Here is a 27,546-nt window from a genome sequence, read left to right on the forward strand (position 1 = left end):
CAAATATATATGCATCTAATAATGGTCTAGAATATATACTCAGTGCCCTTGAATTATGATAGATCGTATCTAACATTTCTACTTAGTCTAGTAAGGTATCACTCTCTGTTGTTTTTTTTTATTATTTTTTTTAAGGTAGAATTAGTATGACAAGATTTGTTTTTTGTAAATAAGTGCTGCTTTTACCAGCTAACCTGTTTTTTTTTAAGGTGCTTTCAAATGGGATCTTATAAATGATAGCTTTCTTAATTATCCTAAGGTATAAATGATATGTGCCATGGATTTTAATGTATGAAACCATTTTTACAAGGTCTCTTTTCCAGCTTTATTTTTCACCTTCTTTTGTATCACTTCAACCTTTAAGCATGTTATCAAATGTTAGATTGACAAACACATTCATGGAAATTGGTTCCTCACTTTCTATCCCTCAAAATGCTAATTGGATCGTAACGAATGTGTCTTACTTGATTGGATTTCTAAAGGCTTCTGGTTATTTAAAAACCTCATCATCTAACAACCTAATAATCTGCTTATTGTCATTACTGATAAATCTTCTCCCTGGTCAAACTTTATTTGAGGAATCCTCCTACCAATTTGTTCTAGGTTCTTTTATACGGATACGAATCTATACCACTTTCCTTTAAAGAGTAGCCTTTTTTTTTTTTTTTTTGGTCCATATTCTCACTTGTGACAGTGTTCTTTGTTATATTAGGCTAATAAAAACTAGAAATGAACCATAAAAATTACTTCTACCTTTTATATTCCATTTTCATGTATCCTTGCTCAAACACAAAATAGAACTTTCTTTTTTGGAGGTTTGCTTTATCTTCTTTTACTCTGAATTTATTTGCTCTCCAGACATACCTTGCTTCTTGCTTTAAATTTATCTCTTCAAAATAGCCTTTCATAGAATTCTTAACTCATTATTCTCTTTGCCTATTCCTAAATACCTTTATTTCCTCTTATGTTCATCTGACATAATTTTATTTGTTTCTGCTTAAATAAACATCATCGATCAGGCAGGAACTCAGTACACAGGAGTTCATTCATTTCTTCAGTCATTTTTTCCAGAAACACCTCTTGCATGTTTGCCATATTTTCAATAGATGCATCACTTACTTAGAGTTGTTTCTGATTCATTACCCAGCAAGATACACTTCAAGAGGGCAGTTGATAGTTTCTGTACCTTTCAAGAAGGAATAACTAACACCATTATTTTCTCTTTATTCTAAAACCTGAGGCCTTTATTTTTCAGAATGAGCTGGTTAATTTTTCACAACTGGTAGCAGGCTTTCCCTTGCTTATATCAATGAGTTGTCCAAAAGAAGAGGATACTTGAAGTCACTACAAATACAGGCTGTCAGTTAGGTTGTTTTATGTTTCCTTTTAAGAAGTTTTCTTGATCATTAATATAAACAGATTAATGAGAACAAAAACGTGTAAAAACAGAAGAAATAGTACTAATTAAAACACATAGAAGGATTTGACTTCACTAGTAATTTAAAATTTAAATAAAAACAAATTACCATTTTTTTGTGCTCAAATAAGCAAATAAAAGATATGGCCTAATGTTGGTGAGGATTTATTGAAAGGGACACTCATATATTATGATTGTTATGTAGATGAATACACTTTCTTTGGAAAGAAATTTGGTAATATTAATCAAAAATGGCAATATTGATGTGCATTATAGCATTAACAGGAGCAGTGCAAATGGAATATGTTATAGCCATTTCAATAAGGTTTTTAAAGAAAATGTAATAACAATGACATACTTTTAATATAATATTACCTCACAAAAGCATAATGAAAATTGATTACATGATAGAGTAATGGGGAAATCATTTTATAAACTATATCAATATCTAACCAATGTATCATATACTTGAAACTAATAATATAATAAAATGCTTAAAAAAGAAAGTTGATTACAGTTTTCAAAATTATGACTTGTGCATAGAAATAATTGCTAAAATACATTAAAATATTAACAGAGGTTATGTTTGAGGAGTGGGCTATTATCTATTTTTCTGTATTATCCAACTTTCTTTAAATAAAAAAAATAAATACCACTTAATATTTAATTTAGTACTATTTTCAGTACCAGATATCTCAATGACACGGTTATCAAATTAATTGCTCTTAATCAAGGATAATTTCCTCTTTCTCTTTCACTTTCTCTCTTTCTCTCTTAATATATGTATGTATATATTTTAAAGTCTCTTTCTATGTATACATACGCATATATATTCATGTATATACAATGCATTTTATAATTTATGTGAGAAACAAAATACTTTCTTAGCATTAAATTAAAAAGTACTACATCAAAAATTGAGAAATGTTTAGTTTTATTTTTAATTTTGGATTGTACAGAGAGAAGTAGCCCAATGCTGTAAAAAGTCATAACTATAATAAATATATCAATAGGGAGGAAAGACTAAATTCATATACAATATTTTACTTTTTTGAGTGACATAAGATTAGAGAACCCTCAATGACCTGACTCATACAGAATACATTTCAAATGCACAGATTCCTACAACCCTCTTTGTGTATGTGGGTGCCAAATCTTCTGACCCTTCCACTTTCATTCTAGTGACTGGGAACATGGACCATAGCCTACATCTAGGACTTTTTCTGACAAAAAAGAAAGTCCATTATAACTCTCAGGTCTACATTTTTCTTTAGATTCTGCAGTCATGGAATTACATACTAAAGTTGCTAACATCTCTCTGGAAAACCATGTTTAGTTCATTATGCTTTTTGGTCAGCTGTCACAAATGGTTAAGAAACCACCTACTTACGTATTTTCCTTGTTCAAGATCCGGACAACTCAGTACCCCAACTGCCATATTTAATTGAAGCACAGGGAATAAAAGGAGGAAATATACAATGATTACTGCATGGTAATGGGATTATGACTGATTTAAATTTATTTTGCATATTAAAAATTTTATAATAAGTGTATTGCCATTTTTCTAATTAGAGAAAGGCAGGCCTCACTATTTTATGTACATATACAGACAGAGGATGAGATCAAGGCTTAACCTTTAATTGAACTAAGCCTGTATGTACTGTTTCTAGATCCTTAATTGTCCAAGTTGGATGATTTCCTTCTGATAGTTTCGAACTCCTCCAATTCATTTTTCATGATCTTTCACACAAATTTCACCTTTGTTCAAACACTTCCTTGACTGTCATGAACACAATTTATGGATTAAGGCACACAAAGTCTTTCATAGTGTGATTCCTGTTTATTTCTCTGCATCTAGGCTTTATCGGACTGTTTCAGTTTATTTTTTTTTTTAATATGCCATATGATTTCCTGTGTCTATGCTGCTGCTCATGCCATCCCTTCTGTTTTTTTTCACTTCTTGGTATACTTTTATGTATCCTTTAAGGAAATGTGGTTCAATATAATCCTACACTTAAATTTTACTTCATATGCACGAAGAAATTGATTTATTTTTTCCATTGTATTTGGACACACTACCATAACATTATTTATTTTATTAACTACTTATATACACTAGGTTAGACTATATTTTCAGGTTTTTATCACCAGCAGCCATGAAGTAGTGTGGCCTCAGATAATGTTTGTACATGAACATAGCAAGTAAGATAGAAGATAGAACTTTAACTTTTTTTTTTAACACATTCTCACACTCTACCCCCCAATTCTAGCACTCATCCTATGTCAGTGTGTCATCTTTTCATTTGGGGAGGCCCTAAGAGGGAGCTTTTATTTTTCCCTCCTCCTTTGCAAGGATATCATAGGAAAGCTACAGTATTCCTTGATCTACATAGACACATGACTTAGTGAGAGCTTCCACCAGACAATGAGACCCTCTGCCTGCCAGATTGACTATGGGATTGAAGGGCTCAAGTGATCCATTTCAGCTCAGGTGAAAACATGAATGCTCAAGTTTTGAGAATTTTATATGTGACATTTTAATAACTAAAAAAATTTTTGGCTAAGAAATAGTAGTTATATTAAGATCAATGTTTGACATTGTTTTATACATTTGCAAATCTAATGCTTAAGAGGGATATAAATAGGCTACTTTGCTCCAGTTGTGTTGTAGTTCATATTACTGGATTGCTTTAAAATTTGGAACACAGAACAATGCAATAGTAAAAATATAATATGCCTTATTATTAACTCAAAAGAACAAAACAAAAGCAATATAGAATCGGTTTACTTTATATTTGTGGAGAAAAGTTTATTCTGATGTCCTTTTTACTATATGTGGTTTCTACTCTTTTACCAAGCAGAAAATGGCAAGTCTTCAGATTTCTTTGAGAATTCAAACCTCTGTGGAAACAAATTAGGCATTGCATACAATAAGCTTTTGAGTCTTAACACTGTTAAAAAGTTGCTACTCTAGGGTAAGTGAGATTTCTAAGATTGTCTGCTGTGTCTAGGTCATTTTATTCAGCTGCATAAGCAATTCTTTTGATGGACGACTGGTTTTCTACAACACCAGCATTATTTCAGCAGCAGAAGGTAGTGTTTGATGTGTTGCAATTTGTGTTACATGTCCATAGAACATCTCCGGACATCACCTCGGGAGGAGGGGTTAAAAGGAGGGGCTGTGGTTGAAGACATTTAATGACAGAATGAATGGAAATTCAAAGATCACTGTGCAGTCAGCCTTAAACAACTGATTGCACTCCCCTCTCCCCAGCTTTCTTTCACAGTAATTAAAAAATATAACAAATCCTCATAAAATATATGTAATTTCATTTAATTTTAGTCACAAACCAACATCTTCAAAATGACAAGGATTTTGACAGCTTGCAAAGTGGCGAAGGTCCTGAAGACTGGTTTTGGCTTGACCAATGTGACTGCACGCTGTCAGTGGAAATTTTCAACACCTGGCATCAGGCTCCTTTCCGTCAAGGTAATATTCCCATGTTCATTGCTTCTGTTAAAATTGTACAGGGTTTAGTGTAGTGTAAAGCAAATATAGATTTGAATGTAGTTCTGAAGTGCTTATTTGTTAATGTTTACTATAGAACTTACTGATTCACCTGATGCTCATTTTTATCTGCTCTGAGTAAAAATACAGACATTTTCACCCCACATTAAAGAAAGGTCACGATTCCTGTTAACATGTAAAATGTAAGTGTTCTGTTTAGAAAACAAATATTTTTAAAGGCTATCAGGGCTCTGTCTGGGCCCAGACACTGTTGCTCACAGTTTGGGTTCAAACATGGAATTGGTTTTATGTTCATGAATCACATCATACTAGATAGCGTGTTAAGCCCCTGGTCTGTATTGGCTCGCTGTAAAGTTTTCCTTTTGGAAATGTCATATTTTGAGAAGAAAATTTGGAAGGAAAATATCTATATAATTTTGATATTTGCAGATCATCATGTAGACATTGATTTTTCCTTTTACTTCTTAGCCTTTCTTTAGGCCAAATTTATGATTTTTATTTTGCAGATTAAGACATGGAGACAATTAGTAACTGATCATTCCATCCCTCTTGAGTGTATCTCAAACTGAGAAGCAGTTATAGGTTCAAGAAGGGAATATTAAATGATCTTGAATTACAAAATCCAGTAGGAACTTCTGTTTTTCACATAATTTTATGAAGATATTTATTACCAGAAAAGTCTGAAATTACTCCCTGGGCAATTTGTCCATAAAAATCACACTTGGTGAATATAAAGTTTAAATAATCACAGTAGTTCTTTAGTAGTAAGAGCTGTAAAAAGTGAAGTAGAAAAAATCCTCAAACAACCTCTATCTGTTGATATAAAAATAGGTTCTAATAGTTTTGAGCATTCTTCTTATATTTTCTGTGCTCATTAGGTTGGCTAAAAATCCTCTGAATGCTTCTACAGCTTCTATTGCTTAGGTTGTTCCAGTCATAATTCAATATGGTTTTAACTCTGAGTGACATCTGCAGGGCTCAGCAATGCTCATAGATTCTCATGGACTTCACCACTGATAGGAATGAGAAAAGAATAGGAGTAAAAGAAAAAGAACAGAGAGAGATGCAGACAGAGAGACAGGTGAGGAGTGAGGAGTGAGGTGTGTGTGTGTGTGGCGGGGGGAGGTGGGTAATGCATAATCTCAGGAGAAAGTATAAAAAACTATCATTTTAAATTAAGAAATCCAAGAACTACAATTTTCTTACATCCAGTTTGTAATAGGAGAGCTGAAAGAAGATATATTCTAAACCATCATCTAAGATACAGAGAGTAGATATAAACTATGAAAATGATATCTAGTTTCAGTTTAGTGTTAGTAATATCTCAAAGGTACCCATATATAACTTCAGAGAAAATAAACTGTAATGAAAATAATATTGTCTAGACTAAGATGTGTCTTCTAAGACTTCGAGGTTGAGTCTCTTGGAATATCTTTTTTTTTTTTCCTCACAAAAATATGTAGATAAGAATAGGTGTATCTTCATCATGCATCAGAAACAGAGGAATTAAGTAACTATACACAGTGGTGTAGATGTGGCTGAGATAAGAAGCCAGTTCTCCAAGATCATAATAAGCGCTCAACACAACCTTAACTACAACCACAACAAAACTCTTTCATTGTGTAGGTGGACTATTGTGAAAGTAGTTCTAGCTTGTAGTGGCTGATCTGTTTTAAGGGTCTGCCAAAGTTTACAGCTAAGAATGACAAATTTGTAGGTGGAAAAAGCCATCAATTCATGGTGTTAAAGCCGTTACTCACACTCAGTCATTTCTAGTCAGAGTTTTGGAGGAAATAGTTCTTGAAATTCATAATAATGAATTAAAATTTTATACAGCAGTCTAAGGGGACTTCTCTTATTATTTACTTATTTTGAAATAGACATCTACCTAGTGGTATTCCTACCTTTACTTTTAAAACTCAACTCTCTGGGCATCATATTTCAAAGATAGTTAAAATCATTAGGATGTAGTTATATAATGGTTAGTGAAGGGTAGTGAGGATAGTCACTAAAGGTCAGCTGCATTATAGCTAGTTATGGATGGTAAATGGATTGTGGAAGATATGCTGTGATCAGGTCTGTAAGCACTGTCCTATAAATTGGTTGCCTTTTCAGTGTCTTTGGACATCACTTTTCCTTTCCCCTTGGCGACAGAGAGAATGGGTTTGATGATAGCAGTGATGCACCCGTATTTTTTATGTGACCCTTCCTTGCATGTTTGTTTGTAGCTAATATTTATAGAGCACAGCTTGCCAATAGACACAGTTGTATTTCACTTACAGAGAAGAGGAAAGAATTTCAAGGTGCTCTACATTTTGAAGAAATTTGATATCAAGTGTATACATGATCAACCACCATAAAATATGAGTTTCAAAGACCATAATTTTTTCCTATTAGTACTAAAAATGTTCTGTGCTCATTATGAAAGTCAACCAGTCGTAGCCGTGTAAAGGAAAACACACTAGATGGGAATAAAGAGATCTAGATTCTAATCACTCATGCATTTATTAATGTTCTAAACTTGGTCAGGTCACATATTTTCTCTGAACCTAAATTTTGTCACCTGTAGTGTGGAAATGATTCTTGCTTTACTCACAGGATTGTGTGATCATCACACATGCTCAACGCTTACAAATCTATAAAATAGTTTAAAAGCAAAAACTGGATACTTAAACAAACTCTTTTGTATGCATTTTAGTAGAAGAACTTAGTAGAGTTAAAGCAGAGTTTCTTCATGCTATTCATGGACTACAAATTATTATAATGACAAGATCTCTGATTAAAATTTCTCAAATATTTATAATGATAATTTTTTCACCTTTCCTTAATATTAAACATATCTCTAGGACAATATTGCTTATAATCAATTAGACTCAAGGACTATGAAGCATATAATCATTTTTTCCACTATGGTGAATTCAATTCTAAAAGTCAGGTTCTACATCCTCATATCTTATTTTTTAAATTTATTACCTCATTATTTAACAAATAAATAAGAAACTTCTACCCTGAAAGTATACAGGGAGAATAATAAGTAGAAATCAGTGGATAATTAGCGGATAGTCTCTGACTTCAAGAAACTTACAAATTTAAAAATTCTGTGTTCACAAGTCTTGGAAAATCACCAAGAGTAAATAGTTTTATTTTTACTTGCAAACAAATTTGGAAACTGAAGGTATTAAATTAGGAAGGTTAAGTTTCCCATGACTAGAAAAGGGTTCAATAAGTACTGCTTTGACCATTAATCCACTCATTTTTAAAAATAGTGACTTGTGTTACAATTAAGGCAGGAACCTAACAGTCCAAGCATCCTTCACTCTGGTATGCAAGACACAAATGAGTCTCAGAATCATTATTACCTTCGAAAGTTTTCGTTTTGTAAGATATTATATTCTGATTCTAACAGAGAAGCATCTATTTAGCTCAGTCTTGAGAAGCTGTTGTGGTTTGATTAGAATTGGCAAGTACAAAATCTTCTGCAATCAAAATCATTTAATTATATTGTAGTAGCTTTAAGACATTCACAGGAAATAGAGTTTGATGTTACATTGGAGCCTCTGTACATATTAGAGGTGGGGGTAGGGGTAAGGTTAGCATAAACTTTCAAGAAAAACCATCTTATTAGACTTTTACTATATATAGGTATGTTTTAGGACTGGATTTCATCCATGATAATCCAAATTTTTAAAATAATAAATTATATTCCAATCCCAAATGAGCTGTTGCAGAATAAGTTTGGATAGTTGAGCAACTTTACATATTTTTGGTGGACAATATTTCTTTAATTGGGGGTGGACTCTCTTTTGAACATATTTGTTTATGTACTCCACTTTTTATGGCCCTCCTTCCTAAAATATAGACTCATTTGTTTGTCACCAACAGTGCTTTAGTATTTTGAGCTTCTTGCCATAAAATCTTTGGCAAAAGTATGGTTGAACAGGGACTAGGCTAGGGTGGGGTAAGGGCATTAGTAAAGAAGGCTGTCACTGCCAAAGCCACAATGTGCCTTCTTTTTATGTTGCACCCAAGGCACTTCACTCATCTCACCCTAGTCCCAGCCCTGGGCTAGAAGCTAAGAATTCAGGCAGGGGAAATGCTGAAAGAGCTGATACTAGTCTTGGCCTCATGTTTCTCTCTCTTGCTGATGATGCCTCAGGTTTCCATTGGACCATGCTTACCAGATTTACTGATGATTTAAAAGTGAACTTAGATCCCACTGCTGTGGAAATACAGCAAATACAGATGTCCTCACATCTTCATTAAACTTACTTCATATTTCCAAGTTGTACCAAAGACTGGGGATATTATGGGTTTCTAATACCTCTCAAGCAATGGTCATACCAGAGCTCACTTCAAGGTTTCAGGAGTTTGCTATGTAATGACTTTGATATGACCAGTATTTCCCAGGGTCTCTGCAATGACCAAGTATTGAAGAAGCCTACTTGGGCCAGGGTCAAACTTGGCATTGGACTCCTTAGCCCTAGTGATCTCACGTTTACACTTGATTTTCTTCATCTGATCTAAATAAGTTCAACTCATGAAAATACTTTCAAGGTTTCTTTGTTCTTTTTCTTTTGTTTTTCAACTTATATTGATCTTTTAAATTTTATAAGGAGATTATTGGCTAATGTGAAGTTCTTATAAATGAATTAATAGGGTTGCTGTATCACTAAGAATTTTACTGAATAATTTTCTTCCATTACATAGAATTAAACATAAGAACATTTTACTTTATTACTATGAAGTAAAAATTAACTTACAATATTGGCGATACCTCTCAGACTTAGAACACTTTACCACATAGTAGATGCCCATTATATGCTTGTTAATAAACCTACAATTTATGAACATATTTTGTAATGGAATTTTTCTATGTGTGATATTTTATTTATAATGAGAAACATAACTAGAATAAAATTACTTGTAAACTTGACTAATTTGTTTATAAATGCCAAGAACATAGAAATATTTAAGGAAATTAACTTCATGGTGTTTTCCCCCAACACTGGCTTATGTTTAACCAAAGGCAGATGACTTAATATTAACTTAGGATGTTGTAAGGCTATTAACTTAGGGTGTTGTAAGGCTTAATTGATTGCTGTTATAGTACTTTGACATTCTGAAATGTTGACATTATAACGGTAGAGAAGTTCCATTAAATATTCTAGACATAGCAAATTGTACTGTAATTCTGAATTTTAAGTATCCATATTTTGATAGGATAACTGTAAGAATGAAAATTAAATATCATCTATCAATAAAGAACATTTTAAAATTTTAACTTTTTACCATATTGTTTATTCAATGATAAACTGAAATAAATTCTGGCTTTTAGCTTCCTTCTTTCCAAAACTTGGATTGAGTTTATTTTATTTCTTAAGAAGATGAATACTGACATGAACAAATAGCTAAGAATCATCAGGCAAGCAAGAAATCAAAGATGTTAGATAGCTTTAGGCCTTAGAGAAAATGGAAATAAGCATATAGAGCTTCTACTTTTTCTGATATGCATATAATTTATATAGGCAAATGATTTAACAGCAATTCCCACTCAGATTCCCAAAGTAAATCACTTTCATTTTTATACTATTTTAAGGGGATTTTCATAGCTGTAATGTTTTATATTCAAATCTTTTATGAAATTTATTGCTAAAATAGCCGAAGCTTTATATCCAGAACATTTTACTGGTAAATTCTCATACCCAGGGGAATAAACAGTGCTCTTTTTCCCATTTCACAGATGTGCAAGTGCTGTAGTTAACACAAGGACACGTGGATGTCTGTTTTTGTACACAAACTGAAGTATACATGTAGCAAATCTGGTTAGAATTATAATTAGGCCTCAAATACCACATGGATCTTTTTTATTTTTTTGAGGAGGCAACCCTTGGTTGACCTCACAGATTGCAAGGACTTTGTCAATTTATAATCCCTTATTTTTTATTTTTTATGCCTTTAGCACCTGGTCTTCCTAGGTGGGCTCCCATCCAAGTACTAACCAGGCCTACTTAGCTTCCAAGATCAGATGCCACATGGATCTTTTTAGTTTGGCATTTTTGTTACTGTGCTTATATGTCTGAAGTGATAGTTTAACCTGGCTTCAGAATGCTGTAAATCATTTCTCCTGTTGTAATTTTATTGCTTACTCGAGAGCCCACTTATATACCAAGATTTAATCTTAATATAAAATAAATTAAATTTTTTTCTTCCCTTTTTTTGGTTGCATTTTGAGAACAGATTGTTTAAATCAAAGAATCAATAAGATTCTTGCTTTTTATGGTCATTAGTAATTCTACAAATAGGACATTTTAGGGCATTGCTATTCAGAGTTGACGTATTTCTTCCTCTCCAATCAAAAGAGTATTACGCGTTTGTAACAAAGCGTGCTATTTTTCAATTTTCAATTTGTTTCTTTCTCATACAGTTCTGTAAGCTCCATATATGCAAAAGTCCATCGTGGTAGGTGTTTGCTATAAGCAATTTTAAACTGCAAGAAAAGTCTCCTTTTGACTTGTTTTCAGTGTCATGAACAAAAAGATTCAAAGAAAACTGGTTCAAAGTAAAGAATCAATATTCTCAAAGCTAGCCCAGAATGATGCTGAGATATGGAGCAATAATGAACAAAGAGTAGATGATTTTTAATAAATGCAAAAGAAAGGCCTAACAACAATAATAAACACCAGGCTGTTTCGAAAATGTTTATAGGTTAAATTATAAATTATGTTTGAATTTGACAGTTACTTCTAAGACTAAGCCCTCTAAATTAGTTGAGCATAGCACTAGGGACACATTTTCAAAGCTTTTAAAGGGGAATCTAGCTGTGTGATTCCCATTAATAATTATTGCATTATTCTTGTCCTGGAAAATGCTTTGAAGCATTTACCCTTTTAAACTTGATCTCAAACTGAGAGTATTAGAGTGTAAAATTCCCGTCATTTATTTGTGGTCCCATAGAGCTAATCAATCATCTTACTAGGAAATGAAAATAGGCCCATAAATATTGGTTTACAACGAATTTTAATTTTAAAGAAAAAATTAAAAGCCCTAAAGCAGTGAGATGTTTGGGTGAAATATCAAATCTGCTTGCAGTATCGTATCTTGGAAATGTCATTTAAAAAAATGCATGATATAGTAAAAAAAAAATGATGCCAAAATCCACAGCAGACAAACCAACAAATAAATACTGAGAGAATTTATTGGAATCTCTACTTATATGTAACCTCCCTCACAAAAATGTATTTTTATTAAAAGTTACTTAAAATTTGTGAAAGAATTACATCCCCAGGTTTTACAAATATTAGAATGTACAAAATTCAAAGATTGCTCAGTTTATTAAAATGCTCATTTAAAAAGTAATATAAGGATAGGGATCATATAGAAACTTATGTAACTCAGTTTAACTTAGAAAAAATAAAATTATAAAATAAAAAATTAAAGATAGAGTAATTACTTATACACAGGAAAACTTCATTTTAGCCATAAATATTATGTGTGGAAAAATCTATAATCTTATGGATGCACTTCTTTTAAATTTGCAGATAAAAGTAATGTTTAGTATTACTAGAACATGGAAACAACTAATTTCAATCATTAAATTTCAAAATCATATAATGTCACAAAGAAACACAACTTATGACTACTTATTTTATAAAATAACTGGTTTCCAGACCTATAATATCTGTATGCTCCAGGCCAAAGAAAATCAAACTATAAATATAAACTAGTTTTAATGTATTTTCCTTGCTTTCTGTATTGGTTACAAACCCTTGGCCTGTTTGGGAAGGGAGGGCCAGAGAGAGGCTTGTTTGTATGTTTTGCAACATAATGACATGGATGGGAGAAAAACATAATTCTGAAGAGGTGGAAATATTAATTACAGATACAATTTATACATTGGTTCAAGGTCAATCAAGAGATTTTTAGAAGATATAAAGAAATCTCCCCCTCTCTTTCTGTGTGTGTGTGTGTGTGTGTGTGTGTGTGTGTGTGTGTGTGTGTGTGTATTTCATTTTAGGCAGTTGCATACTTATTGGGCTCCTAAAAGTAAATGCCTACTGTTGAGCATTGAGCAACTTGAGGTCGCCATTAGCTTTGGACTAAGGACCTTGGACCTTGACTGATGTTTAAGGGCTGTGTCAAATTTGCTTGAAGTCTGGGCTCATTCTTATGTTTTAGGGATACATGAAGAAAGGAAAGCACTCAGGTATCCTGCAGTGCTTTGCATGCATCTGGTAGTTTCTGAGTTAGAACCCCCATAAACAGCAGAACTTCATTTCTTGAGACTCTCGAAAGCCTTTGGATTCTTGCCCAGACTTTGGATTCTCAGGACCAGATGTGATTTGAAAGTTGTTACTCCTAGGAGATGGCAGGAAAAGGTGCCAATGAGAGAGAGACTGAACCTCCAATATCTTACTATTAGACCTACTATCTTTGGATTTGAAAGATTTGTAAGACTGTTGCTAGAAAAATATTAAATTAGAAATCTACATTTTAGAAAAGAGTTCAACCAAAAATAAGACAAGTAAATTAAGAATTTAAAATGTGATTAAAAGTAAAAATTATATCAAGTATAAATGAAAAATACATGTTTAATATTTTCAGTATTTAAAGAAATAATAGGAAAAATGTGTGCGGAAGAGAGTATATGCTCGTATATTTTCTGTTGTAACCTTTTCTCATTTAATGGTCTCATTATTTAATCATCTAGCAGTACTAAAGTATGAATAAAGCTTAATTATGATGTAATGGCTTTATAAAAAGGAATTGCTATATGCACTTACATGTCTACTTACATGAAAGAGAAAATACTATTGAAACAGGTGTTCTTTATTCCTTACCTAATCTCCCAGGAAATAGCTCACCACTTCTCATCTTTGTGGGTAGAGCCTAAGAGGATTGACCTAAATATGATTGGGAGCCAAGTAGGAGTGTGATTTGCAAGCCAGTTATTTTGTCCCAGAAACAAAAGCAGAATTATGTAACATCTTTATTACCTGAGAGTCATACATTCATTCGTTCATTCAACCAATGAGTATTTGCTAGGTTATTTTCTACTGGTAGGATTTTAGGGGTGATAATTAATTACACATTACCCCTAACCTCTAAGTTTAGAATCAATTGAGAAATAAGACATAGCATTTAAGCAGATAAAGATCTAAGTATCAGCTTCATCACTGTTAATCACAGGACTTAGATCTGTAACCAAATGGGCTTCTTAGAACTCCCATTCCCCGAGTGAATGTGTTCTTTCACAACTGCAGTTCTACCACCTTGATGTACAACTGAGAACAGGTTTCTCTGAAACAGAGTTAAGAAGAGCTGAGCTAGTCTTGCTCAATTCCATTTCCCAAAGTCACCAATCACTCCTATTACTTCTCCTTTGTGGACTGGGGATTAAATGACCTTTCCAATTTCCCTGAAAATTAATTTAATGGGCCAAGGTATGAATTCAGAGAGGTACAAAATGGTTTCCGCAATTACCCACTATGTGCCAGACACTGTGTTATGTGTTGGTGATACTGTGTTGGACAGAGAAGGCAGGCTCGCTCTCCTTGCTGTTGTTTAGTGTTGCCTATAATCTTATTGCTAAATTAGTCATATACTTGGATATAAGGTGGTGAATATAAGTGCCAAGTATTTATTACTTTTAACTTTGGAAAAGAAATTTTTCATTGCTTAGTTGTTTAATGTACAAAAATAATAAAGCTTGGGTTTGTAACAAGAGGTAGAATTTAGAGAAGTAGAAAGAAGAGAGGGCAGGAATGAGAAGAAGAACTTGGGCTCTGCCTAGTGGCTCTTCAAGGCTTGTTTTTTTTTCAAAGTCTTCAAAGGTACCTGCAGAATTGACCTTTAATAAACAATTGATCAAGAGTATAACATCAAAACAAAACTAAGCAAAGAAATAAACCAAAAAAACCCCAAACTAAACAACAACAAAAAAAACTAGTGAGATCCATATTTCAACAGGCAGATATGGGAGGGAAAGAACCAAATGGCAAAAAGTGGAAGAGATTGTCCAAATTGTTCTCTCCAGCTCAACGTCATTTATACTCCCTCCTCTTCCCTTGCGCAGAACAGGATTTCAAATAGTCCCCATGGATTGGAGTGGATGGGGCCAGGGTAGAGTTGTCTGTAGCATAAATTTTTTTTCCTCAAGCATCTGATCTTCTCACTGTAGAAGTCTACCCTCTCTATACTTAAAAAAAATTGTCCCCTGAATGGATAGAAAATTATGCTCTACTCTTACCCTAAAACTCTGCTGTAAACTGGTTTGCAATTTAGATTATGAGTATATAAGCAAATTTGGGTAATAGTTATTGAGGGACTAGTGTAATATATATATTAATATATATATTTCCCCTGAAAAAAGATAGTTATTTTATTTTTCAAAATCAGCAATCTAAGCATTTGCCAAATTGAATATGCTTGACCTTTTTCAAATGAGATTTCCAAACAGAAACTTCATATTCTGTTCCCCCTTTTAGTAAAGTTCCTCTTCTTGTTACCTTTAGAGGACTGTGTATGTTTGGGTTGATAAATAATAATAGTAAGTGGGGGAAATGATTGATTTGAGTTTGATTAATAAAGTCGTTTAAATATCTCTTAACTGCTAAACTGAAGCCTAATAAATATACCCAAAACGTCTTGTTTTATTTCAGCATTTTATTGTCTATTTGGTTGAGTCAGTATGAACAAAGGTAACAATAACAACCTTTTACTTTGAGGCATTTAAATCTAAAATTAGATAATGAATTAAAAATTGAATTATTTTTTGGCTATGATCTTGAGATTTGAAGACTATTCTTATAATTTTATATGCATTTAATTAGTGATGAAGAATTATACTATAATTCTTAGTTAAAATTTATCAGTGTACTGTATACTTGAAAGTAATATAGATATATAAAAGAGAGAAAACAGCCAGCTGGGTAAGGTAGTGAGTGCCTCATCTTTCAGTGGTATGCAAGCAGAGACTGAATGACTGACTGATGAGGGTGCAAAAAAAAAAAATTAAGTCTCTAAGTGGATCCTGTCACACATGGGATTTAGTTTACATGAAAGTTTTACTAAAAAAGTTATTGGAATATTAGTAGAAGACCAGAGGGGAAAAGTAAAACTAAGAGCTGTAAGAACATATTAAAAAGAAAAACTCAAAGTAGCCAAGTGCAAATAATGTTTCTTCTAAGTATTAATATTTTGGAAGGAGAAAAGTTGTTCTCCATATCTGGTGAGAACAAACCAAAGTAAAATCCTTCTCAGTTCTATCCAGAGGGAGTCAGATTAAATTCACCTTAGAACTGGTTGCTTGCTTGTATTGCTTGTAATGATTGACTAAGATAGGCAGCAGCAAGTTAGATTAGAATTTCAAATAGAGCAGCTGAATAATACATGTTTATTTAAATAATTTTGATGATTAAGAAGTAAATAGCTTTCAGTGTTCAAAATAACTTGCGATCCCTTTGAATCTGATTTAGACTTTTCACTTGAATTTGCTATGGCAAAAATATTTGAGAATAATATGAAAAATTTAAAATAAATTTTCTTCAAGATTCATTTGTATAAATTATTCTAAAACTAAATAAAATAATACAGGATTCTCTTATTTCTATATTTTAGAATACCCTAGGTAAGGAGAACTTTCTCATTCTTTGTCTATTTTGCAAAATGAAATAAGAAATGAAACTGTTACGTATTTCAGACAGTGTCAGCTTCTTTCATGTGAAATACCTAGTAAATTGATATAAATACTCCTTTTATTTGGAATTATCATAATTATTTGTCTTAACTCTGCACAATATATATTTGAACACTCATACACAGGATACTCAATATGCATATTCTGATGTAACCATCCAATTACCTTTCCCTTCTTCACTCCTTTACCCCTCAATGAGATTCACATCTATTTCTCACCTTAATATTTTTACATTATGAGATTACATTTAAGATATCATGGAAAGGTATTGTTAGTTAAACATAATGAAAAGGCAACTCAAAACAGGCTTTTGATTATTTTTAAAATCATACCTAGAATAAACTAAAAACTAAATGTATAATAACACTTTTCAATATTTTTAATGTTATTATCTTTAGAGTGATACTCAATGATTCTTCATCCAACAAAAATTAAAATATCTTCTATCCTGTGCCAGGCACTGATATAGGCCCCTGAGGCTTACTGCTGAACAAAATGCTGACCCAATACTCTGCCCATGTGAAGTTCACTTTCTGGTGGGATAAGATATTTTAAATAAGACACTGGATGAAATGTTGGGAGGCAATGAGCGCTATGAGAACCGAGCAGACTACGGAGATCCGGGGCTGGGGGCATATTGCCATTTTAAATAAGGGATCGAGGTAGGTCTTGCCCAGAAGATGGATGGCATTTGAACAATGACTTGAAGGACTTTAAATTTTGGACTTGAAATTCAAAATTTGACATGGCTTTCTCTCTTAAAAATTTTATTTTTATTACTTAACACATGGGTGGAAAAGAAAGAGCGAATTATTAAAGAGAAATCTCCCATAAGAAACGATATTTTATGTATCTTTGTATCTTCAAGGGCTTCAGTGATGTTCTTCTTGAGATTTCCTCTATTTTATCATCCATGCATATATCCAGCCCTTTTACTGCATAGGACTAGGGACATTTACCCATGCATTTCCAGAGCCTAGTATGGTACTTGGCACATATTGTGACTTGAATGTCTAACCTGTCTTATTGACATGTTTCTTTTTATTAAACACTTAGGGACCACATCATGATAAAGATCCTTTATTTTGTAGAACTCATACTTACATAATATTTTGGTTACTTTTCCGGACATTCTACAAGTGTATATATTTCTCTTCATTAAAATTTTCTTTGCATTTTCAGCACTCAAAGTACCACAGGGCTCTGGTAGTAGGCACTTAAATTATAACTTAATTTTATAGTCTAATTCTTAGGCTATGGACTTCTTTCTACTAGGACTGAGGCTACTAAAATATGACAGTAACAAGGTGATTTCTTTTGGACTCATTGGAATGAAATAGCATTTGAGGAATTGTTAGCTAGAAGAGGGGATTCCAAATAATGGCTCTTTGTTCAAAATTTCTCCATCAATTCATAGATAAGTCAATTGGCACTCATCATTTTAAACTCATCGGAGGCCAATGTAGTTAAGTGGAATATAAAGGGTACTACAGGCAATAAACAGAAACCTTGTAACAATATAATGTGTAGTGGGAAAGAGGATTGGAACATCTATAAATGCTGCCAAAAAGGACAGAAAACATAATTAAAGGAACAAAAAGACATATTGAACACAATCTCAGGGACTATTTCAGGCAACAGTAAATGTCTCCTCAAATATATCTTTAAAAGGTAGAAAGGAAAGTTGAAAACTAATCCCATGGAGAGAGGAAGAAAGAGAACAAATAGAATTGTAGAAATAGGCTAGCAAGAGGTAGGTTTGCCTACATTAATTTTTGCCTTTTTAAAAAATAAGTAGATGGTGGCTAACCCACAGATAAGCCAATCTGAAATTCTTAGACGAGAAGAGGATAGAGAAAAGTAAAAGAAAAATATACACAGAAGTGATATTTAGGTAGGATGGCTCAGAGTAGGGTGAATAAGCTGATATTTAGAAGACAATTGAAATTTTCAGTTCACACACGTTTTGTGAACTAAGTACAGTTATTTTAGGTGCTATCAAAGTTATACATTATTTAAGAAAAAGGTTTCATTTTTTCCTTCCATTTTCTGAAAGCATGTAGGTTATATGTGACTTCTTTGAGAACAGAAAATAATATTTTCAGTAGAAAATATTTTTTGACAGTGAGTTTTCACTAGTCGGACTAAAAGGAATTTTCCCAATAAACGTACCCTATTGAGAACCATCAGCATAGATGTTTGGAGAGCTCATAAGAGTCTTTAGAAATACTCTGAGCATTACCACTCTAACTTCCTAAAGTCATCAACTTCTGTTTTGAATTATAAGTAAACAAACAATAGTTGACAAAATAAAATATAAAATAGGAATAGTATGTTGGTAGAAGATGTGACATGGAAGGGCAATTTCCTGGATATAGGAGCAGAATTCAGAACTTAACACATTCAGCTGATTCTGTCGGGGGTTTTGTCATCATTCATGTCACATTAATGAATGATTGTGTTTCCTTTGTGCTAATTCCAAAAGCTTGTTTGGCTTAGTGGATGAGAAGATAAACCATAACTATTTCAAGATAAAGTGTCAAGTTTAAGATCTTGAACAGTGGTTCCAAGGGTATAGATACAACTTTACCTCAAAGGTAATTTGATATGTCAAGAAAAGTACAAAATTCTTTTGGCTGACTCTGCTTTGTGTGCACACACATAGATGCACTCGCACACACAAATGGATATAAAATGTGTAGCACAGCACTTTGTCCAATCTTTCTCAGACATATAAACTTGAAATCCATGCATCGTACCTCAGATTAAAAAAAAATTGTAAACCGATCTGTTGAAAGGAGTATTTTATACATATCGATTTTATTAGGAAATACTAATAAAATTATATATAAAATGTGTATGTAAGTTAATTTGTATACTCACTACACATAAACACTCACATAAATATTATTTAGGCCCATGGTATATTGGTTTCAAAATAATCAAACATCGGTTTACACTGAAGAGTATCCATTCCTATGTCAAGAGACTCCTGTATTTTGAGCCTAAAAGAGGCATCATATTTCAACAGAGGAGATTACTATAGAAAAATGATGAGGTTTTTTCCTTTTTAATACTTGACAAGCTAGGCAGATATTATAAAGCTAGAGGGTCATAGAAACAGAGGTCTAGAAATCATTTATTGAGTTCCTGCTGCATACCAGCGTGTGTGTGTATGTGTGTGGGGGGGTGGTGAGAGTGTAGGTGGGTGGCAGGATCCAAAAGGATTAGACACTATAGGTCCAGTCCTAAAAATGTACGGGAAGGAAAGTAGAGAATTAGTGCGTTTCTATCTTTAATGACCTCAATCCTTGAGGAGAGAACAGCACAATGATCTCCCTTACTTCAATTAACTCATGGCCAAATTCATTTCACCTATATTCCTACATGTATATCCAATTCTTGATTCTTTTAAAGCAAATCATAGATATCATATTGTTTATCTTTTATTATTTTAGTACTTCAGTATATATCTTTGGAACAATGACTCTTTAAAATTTTACTACAATATCATCTTCAATCCTAAAAAATATTATGCTGAACATAATAAAATATAAATTTTTATGCAAGTTTCCTCAATTATTGCAGAGCTTTTTTTATAGTTTATTTTTTAATTTTTTTTTAGTTTTCATCTTTTAAAAAAATTTATTTATTTAAACTAGTTTCAAGTATACAGTACATTGGTTAGACAGCTATATAGTTCATAAAACGACCCCCCCCAATTGCTCCCTCCTTACCCCGGCCCTCCACCTAGTCATCATATTAATGCTAACTGCATTCCCTATGCCTTGCTCCCCATCTCTGTGAGCAACTATCAACTACTAATTTGTACTTCTTCAATCCTTCACCCCATTCTCCCAGCTCTCCAACCCCTCACTTCTCTGTCCATCACCAAATTGTCCACTATATTTGTGAGTCTGTTTTTGATTAGTTTGTTCTTTTTGTTGCTTAGAGTCCGTATATAAGTAAAATCATATGCCATGTTTGAATTATTTTGTCCTGTGGACTTTTTATAGTCTAGATTTTGCACCTCAAGGTGTGGTTTAACACATTCCTCTCTCTCCTGAATTTTATGGACGTTGAGAGTTAGATTTAAATTGTCTCAACAATAGAATTTAGGATATTTGTGAGAACTAGATGGTGCCTGCTTCTTAAATAAGTTTCTTTAATTGTCCCTATTCTAAGCCAAGAATTTTATAGAAGCTGGTTCAAAGATTAATATGGTGAAGTAATCAAATTCAGAGCGCCTTACAGTTTATCGAGAGAACCAGACATGGATATAACTAACTCTACTAAAAAGCAGAATACAATATATTTTGAAATGTTCCAGAGTGCTTGCTTTTGTATCAGTATTAACAGAGTATAAAGTTTCAGCTTCTTTACAGCCATAAAGCTGTCGGAGGGGATAGCCTTTGGGACAGCTCCATCAAACACAAGAGCTCTGTGGAACATGATTTGATAGATAACCTTAAAGATTCCTTCTATCTCTAAACCTTAGAGTGATGATGAGCTGTACAGTACAATTCACAATGTTTTTGCAAACTCATGAACTTCCCTTAAAGCTATGCTTGAGCTATGCTAGGGAATATTAAGGAGAAAAGATAGACACATAGCATTTCAGCTAAATTGAAGTATTTCTGGATTGTCAATAACTCTGCAAGTAGACTTAGAATAGACAATGTATTGACAGGCCTCAGTTCCTTTTTTAAGCAAAATAAAACACCTGCCAGTGACAAGAGACATACATTTGAAGAAAAGTGACAAGTAACAGGAGAGCAACTCCGAATCTAGGCAGTAAGGTTTCATCAAATATATTGTGCATTTATTTAATAAGTTAGTATATTACACCTTTGGATTTTTTCAACAAGTTTTCTTTCATATTTTGTATTCTGCTAAGAATTATGAATCTGTTTCTTTAGGCACAGACAGCACACATTGTCCTGGAAGATGGAACTAAGATGAAAGGTTACTCCTTTGGCCATCCATCCTCTGTTGCTGGTGAAGTGGTTTTTAATACTGGTCTGGGAGGGTGAGTAATGCTTCTATTCCAAGGTTCTTTCTTCTTCTGTGTAGAGGAATAACTGGGTGATCTTACTCATGGTGGGAAGTTGAAATCACTGCATCAAATAATTAGACTACATATTGTCCTGATGTTGCACGGCGCCTGTGTGTAGCCTTCTGCGGCCTGAAAAGAGGCAAAGACACAGACTCCTCCCTGCCGCTGTAAATGAATGAGAACATGAACACTGGTGTTACCCTGAAAAAAAAAAAAAGAACAAAATTTATTCTGGAAATATAGGGTGCAAGGACACAGGTTAGGTGAGATGACCAAATAGCAAATGGCTTCTGTTAGGCAAGGTATGGATCTGATTAAGGTGAAAATTGGAGCAGGGAAAAGGATAGGTAGCACACTCTGGTGCCATTCCATTAGTGAAGTTTGGAGTCAACTTTGCACATCTAATATGAACTACTATAAGAAGCTAAGAAATCCTTCAGTATTTTATACAGTTTTGCACTCAAGTAAGGCAACATAACTGATACACTTATTGTCTTAACATAATCAGTGAGAGAGCAAGTGCATAGATCTAATATTTTCAAAATTTATCGGTTGAGACCCAATGTAGTATTTAAGATTTGCTAAGAGAATTACTGCAATGAAGGTAAGAGTTGTTACAGAAATCCTGCAACTGTCCTTATCTAGTCAACAAATGTTTGTTCATCTGAGAACTAGGAGGCTGAAGTTCTGGCCTCAGTTCTAATGATAACTCATTATGTTGATAATGATATTGAGAAAATCACTTAAACTTTCTGAATCCTTGTTTTCACACATAAACAGTGAGGGGGCTGCAGTAGATAGTAATTTACATTTTGCAATTAAAAAAATATATCTATATGAGTCTCTAAAAATGACTAGATGGTTTCCAAAGGTGTCGATTAGAGGTCGAATAGACTAGACTATAAAATATTTGATAAATTTTTTAGGGAAATTCAGTTAGCCATATAAAGACAAGGGGAAATTTGTTAACTGATATTGAAGATATTGATTGACCAAACTTCCGTTATATTATTAATGTCCATTCTTCTCTAAACTCTTGGCTCTTTGTTTGAAATGAAGAATATTAAATGGTTTTTAAAATAGTTCCCACTGGTGAGAACATTAAATTACAGTGTATGAAACCTGTTTGCAAAGTTTTGCTTCACCAGGCAATTATTTAAGCTTTTTGGCAGCACTAATTACTAGCTGTGTTAATATACCTGCCAACAAACAACTGTTTAATATAGATCAGAATGATGGAGGGCACTAGAGTTTTCTTCTCTGTGATAGATTACGGGTAATAAATCTTGTCACATCACAAAAGTCAAACAGGACCTGATAGATTAATTTGCTTCCAACACTGCAGTTCTCTAGGACAAGCTGTATTTATTCATTTACTGGAGAGAGTTTTGTAAGCATATGTTTAAAGAAAATGGCCAGTTCTTTTACAGAGAGAAAGAAGAAAGGGAAGTAAAATTAAATTAGTTAAGATTTTTTTTTGATGTAGAAAGAGGCATTCATTAATAAGATTAAACCACAAACCCTATTTTTCATTGAGAAATGCTGCTTTCATTCATTGTGTGGCTCACTCAGTAAGGTGGTTGATAATTAAGGGGGTTTTGTTTTTCATCTTTAAGAAATGCATTTATATTGTGTATGAGCCTTGGCTAAAATATTATCAGCTCTTGATAAATGAGAGGCATTTGAGAAATTAGTTGATGGAGGTGTGGATATATATCACAGCACGTTAGTTACCTTAGGTGGGGGTTGCTGAACTGAAAGACTAGCTATTCTGTTGACAAAGGTAGTTCTGGAAAGTTAGTCTGGAGAGGGGTCGAAGAATTTGTGTTGACTACTGCCTGAGCCGAACTTTATTGGTTTCAAGGTTGTTGATTCTGTCCCCTTCAGCACCTAAATTCACTTTCAGTAGTAATCCACAAGAAAGATTTGGTGTAACTATGCAGAAAGTGAAATAAGAGGGGCGGAACTCAGGAGAACCCTCATTGCAATGTATTCCAATGTATAGAATAGCTACAGATAGCTCCTGGCATTTATGGGAATACTGTTTCTTAATTATTAAGAATAAGGTTTCTTATTATTAAGAATATGATATATATATACATATATATATGTATATATATATAAAATAAGAACACAGGTATTCTTATTTTTCCCTTCTACAAACTTTAAAATTAAGCCCTTCCTACTTCTTATAACTATTTCAAAATAGTTGTTTGGAATCTTTTAATTTAGAAGTCAGAAATGCTTCAAGTCAATTTTTGTGGGATTGATTTTTTTCTAAGTCGATAATAACTCTCAAACATATACCTCTTTCTAAAATTGAACTATTTTAAAATCAACTATATTAAATATATATTTCATAAAAAATTAACTCACTGTTTTAAATGTTCAATAAATTTAAAAAAATTTGTACCCATGCAACCATCACTGACATAATCGGAATACTCTTCAGTATCCTAAAAGATATTTTTAAAAAATCTTTAAATTTTTGACAGTTACTATTTTGGTGAAACTGGCAGCCCTCAACAGTAAATATCAGTTTGGAACCAATCATGTCTGGTAGGCTAAGAGAATCTTCAGGACATCTACAAACTTTAGAGCAATATGTTAAAAATTAAGACCTTAAGGAATTTTTTAAAGACAAAAAATTTAAGAAATTGAGGGAATGAAAATTATATGAGAATATAACTTAGTACTTAAGAGTCAGCTTTTCTTTTCATAGCAGTCATATCATGAAGTAAATTAACAAATTCTATCTTAAAATTCTCTAGGTTTGCTAATATCTAGAAACAGTTTTTAGGTTTTTAATCTCATGTTCTCTAATTTTCAAGGATTCAGTTATTAAGAATATGTATGTAAATTGTAGCTATACACATTTTTTTGTTGGTAATTTTTTGGCATCTTTACCCAGGTACCCGGAAGCTATTACTGATCCTGCCTACAAGGGACAGATTCTCACCATGGCTAACCCTATTATTGGAAATGGTGGTGCCCCTGACACTACTGCACTGGATGAACTGGGACTTAGCAAATATTTGGAATCTGATGGAATTAAGGTAGTACCAGTGATGACTATTTTAAAAGTCTCAATTTCAAGGGATATAATTGATTTATTTTAAGAATCTAGGTTGGGCAAAGTTTCTTCCTGAAAATCATAATACAAACCATTAAATTAGTGTTCTCAACCTCTTCCTAGGTATATGAAAATAATCTTGAGCATGACATCGAGTTTTATTTTTCAGGGCACTTTGGATTTGTTCTTCAATGCCTTCGATGAAACTTGGCTTTATTTGGAAAAATGTTGTTATAAATTGAAATAATAACTATGCTACAAGAATTAGTAATGAATCACCTTTTAATAGGATTTTGATAATCAACTCGGTATTAACTATTTGCCTTTTAATCTTATCCTTTTTGGAGATGATAAGTCTAAATGTATATTTAGATGATAAGTCTAGATGATATGCCAGTCTAAAAGTAACCACATTAAAATTTCTTGTTCATGGTAGATTCGGATAATATCTTAACAATTCAAAACCTTACACATCAAATTCGCCACTTTTTTTCACCATTCTATTTTTGAATAACTTGGCCTGATCATTTAGTTTAGCTCTATTTCTCACAATTTTATCCAAATTTCTCAGTCATATTTAAGTATAGATTAAAAATAATTTTATTCTTCATGTACATTAAATAAGTAATTATTAATTAGATTACTGATGAATGCCACTGAGAAGGGGGATTCATCTTAGTCTCAGGATCTGGCAAACCAGATAAAACTGTTTCCTTACATAATAGATAACTAAGGTAAAAATTATATATTTTAAGAGAAAAGTGTTGATCATCTTTTTTTCTTCAAGTATTCAAAAATTTAAGTCTCATATCAGTGGATGTAATAAAGCTTTTAAAAAAATGCAAACTGACCCTTAAGAAAGGTCACAAGAGTTGGATAATATTTTGTGGTCACCCCTTTAAAATGACTGCCTGTCTTTCCAGGTTGCAGGTTTGCTGGTGCTCAGTTACAGTAATGACTACAACCACTGGTTGGCTACCAAGAGTCTAGGTCAATGGCTGCAGGAAGAAAAGGTGAGAAATATGATAGACCATCCATCATCACCTAAGGATGATTGGTAGGGTCTGTGGAAATGTGCAAAGGTGTATGTAGTTAAAAGGCCAAGCAGATGAAACATATCATACAGTTTGGTATCTTGTTTATTTCAAAGAGCAATTCCTTCTGTTATTACTACAGGCTAAATTGTCTGGATTCATTCTCTTCTGAACACCTAGGACCAGATATTTTCATTTCATCCACTAGATGGCAGTCAAACATGCTTGGTAGCTTTTCTAATCCTGGAAAGGGGTTAGAAAAATTTTAGAATTTTTTGTTCTCTCAAGCAATTTAACCTCTCCCTCCCCTTTTATCCAGGATCTAGATATGTAACTTGTGTCATGGATTCTAGTACTGGTTCTACCATTAACTAGCTATGTCACTTTGTGCCGGTTATATCATCATACGATACTAATTTTTTGTTTTTTTGTTCTTAAGGAATGTAAACAGATTGCCATTTAGTCTCTTTGGGCTTAAACATTATGCCTCTATGACATAGAATTATACATAATCTCATTTGAAATTATAAATAAAAAAAGTTTTAAAACTTACCTTACATTTTCTTATTTTAACTATTATTTTTTAATCAAGTAAGAGGAGTCTCTTGGTTCAAATGTCAGACATATTTAAAGTTAATAGACCTGCTATATGTTTATCTTCATCTCCAGTGTTGCTGTAGCTGCTCTTTGTCGAGTTGCTGCTGGGTTTGTAATTGACAGAATAATATTCTAGTAAAGCTCTGCCTCTCCAATGAGCATCTGCCTATTGGGGTGAAATGTTGTCTCTTTCTGACCAATCAAAAAGTCTTGATCTTGGCTTCCTTGTTCTCATTTTCTCTAAATATTAAAAGAGGGAAGAAGGTGTTTATATCATCTCCCAAGTCATTACTATTTTCTTCTCCACCATCTGAATTTATGTCCAGACAGCTAAATTTTGAAACGGTCCTTCAGGAGGCTACCCGTAACACCTGCCTGACCTTGAATGTCTCCTTTATGTCCTTTAGGACACCTGATATTATAGTGGCTCCATATCATCCCTGTAGTTTACAAGCTTCATCTATGGCCTGTTAGTTTGTTTCGTAAATGTGCTTTGCCTCCTCTTCCATGATCACAGACACGTAGAGTAGAAGAGAGTATAAGGTAAATAGCAGTTTGCCTCCTTTGATGTACAGATGAGGAAAAGCAGCTTGCTCAACTGTCACTCAGATAATTGGTGGAAAAAAAGCAATTACAAGTGCTTTTCCTGATTCCTGACTCATTGCTCTTTCATTACAACACATCTCTCTATCCAGCCTAGTCAAAAAGAAATAAAACAAATGGTGGCGTTGCCTGATTTATTAAAAAAAATAGGGAAATTTTATTAGAGCATGACTACTTAACAAGGATCTTCAGAAAAATGTGTTGAGTGCCTACTGTGTGCCAGAAACATTTGGCTCAAAACATGGATTTGCATATTATTTACATATCATTGCTTAAGAAGTTCACAAATTCTATTGTTTCAAAAATATATGTCTTTGTGTATATATGTATATATATAATATTGTTTAATATCCTGTGTTAAAAGCAACAAAACTGTAGCAGAAGATTGATGTTCAGAATTTCTCATTTTTTATTCTGAGGAAAGGCTTGGATATTAAGAATCCTGTGCCCAACTGGAATAGCAATTTACCGTGTTCTGACAACATAGTCACCCTGGGTCAGAGAAAAGGAGTAGAGAAATTATAAACTGCTCAAGAAGATAG

General features: G+C 33.0%; 1 protein-coding gene across 1 annotated transcript in view; it reads left to right on the forward strand.

Moving 5' to 3' along the window:
• The first annotated feature begins 4,637 nt into the window (after window positions 1-4,637).
• CPS1 (carbamoyl-phosphate synthase 1) overlaps window positions 4,638-27,546 on the forward strand; it is a 116,704-nt gene continuing 93,795 nt past the window's right edge. The window contains exons 1-4 of the mRNA XM_006908487.1: window positions 4,638-4,907; window positions 21,561-21,670; window positions 24,609-24,753; window positions 25,694-25,783. Coding sequence (XP_006908549.1) covers window positions 4,782-4,907; window positions 21,561-21,670; window positions 24,609-24,753; window positions 25,694-25,783 — 471 coding nt within the window. The 5' untranslated portion in view covers window positions 4,638-4,781. The remainder of the gene's footprint in view (window positions 4,908-21,560; window positions 21,671-24,608; window positions 24,754-25,693; window positions 25,784-27,546) is intronic.

Source organism: Pteropus alecto, unplaced genomic scaffold (assembly GCF_000325575.1).
Source record: "Pteropus alecto unplaced genomic scaffold, ASM32557v1 scaffold182, whole genome shotgun sequence".
Classification (NCBI taxonomy): Eukaryota; Metazoa; Chordata; class Mammalia; order Chiroptera; family Pteropodidae; genus Pteropus; species Pteropus alecto.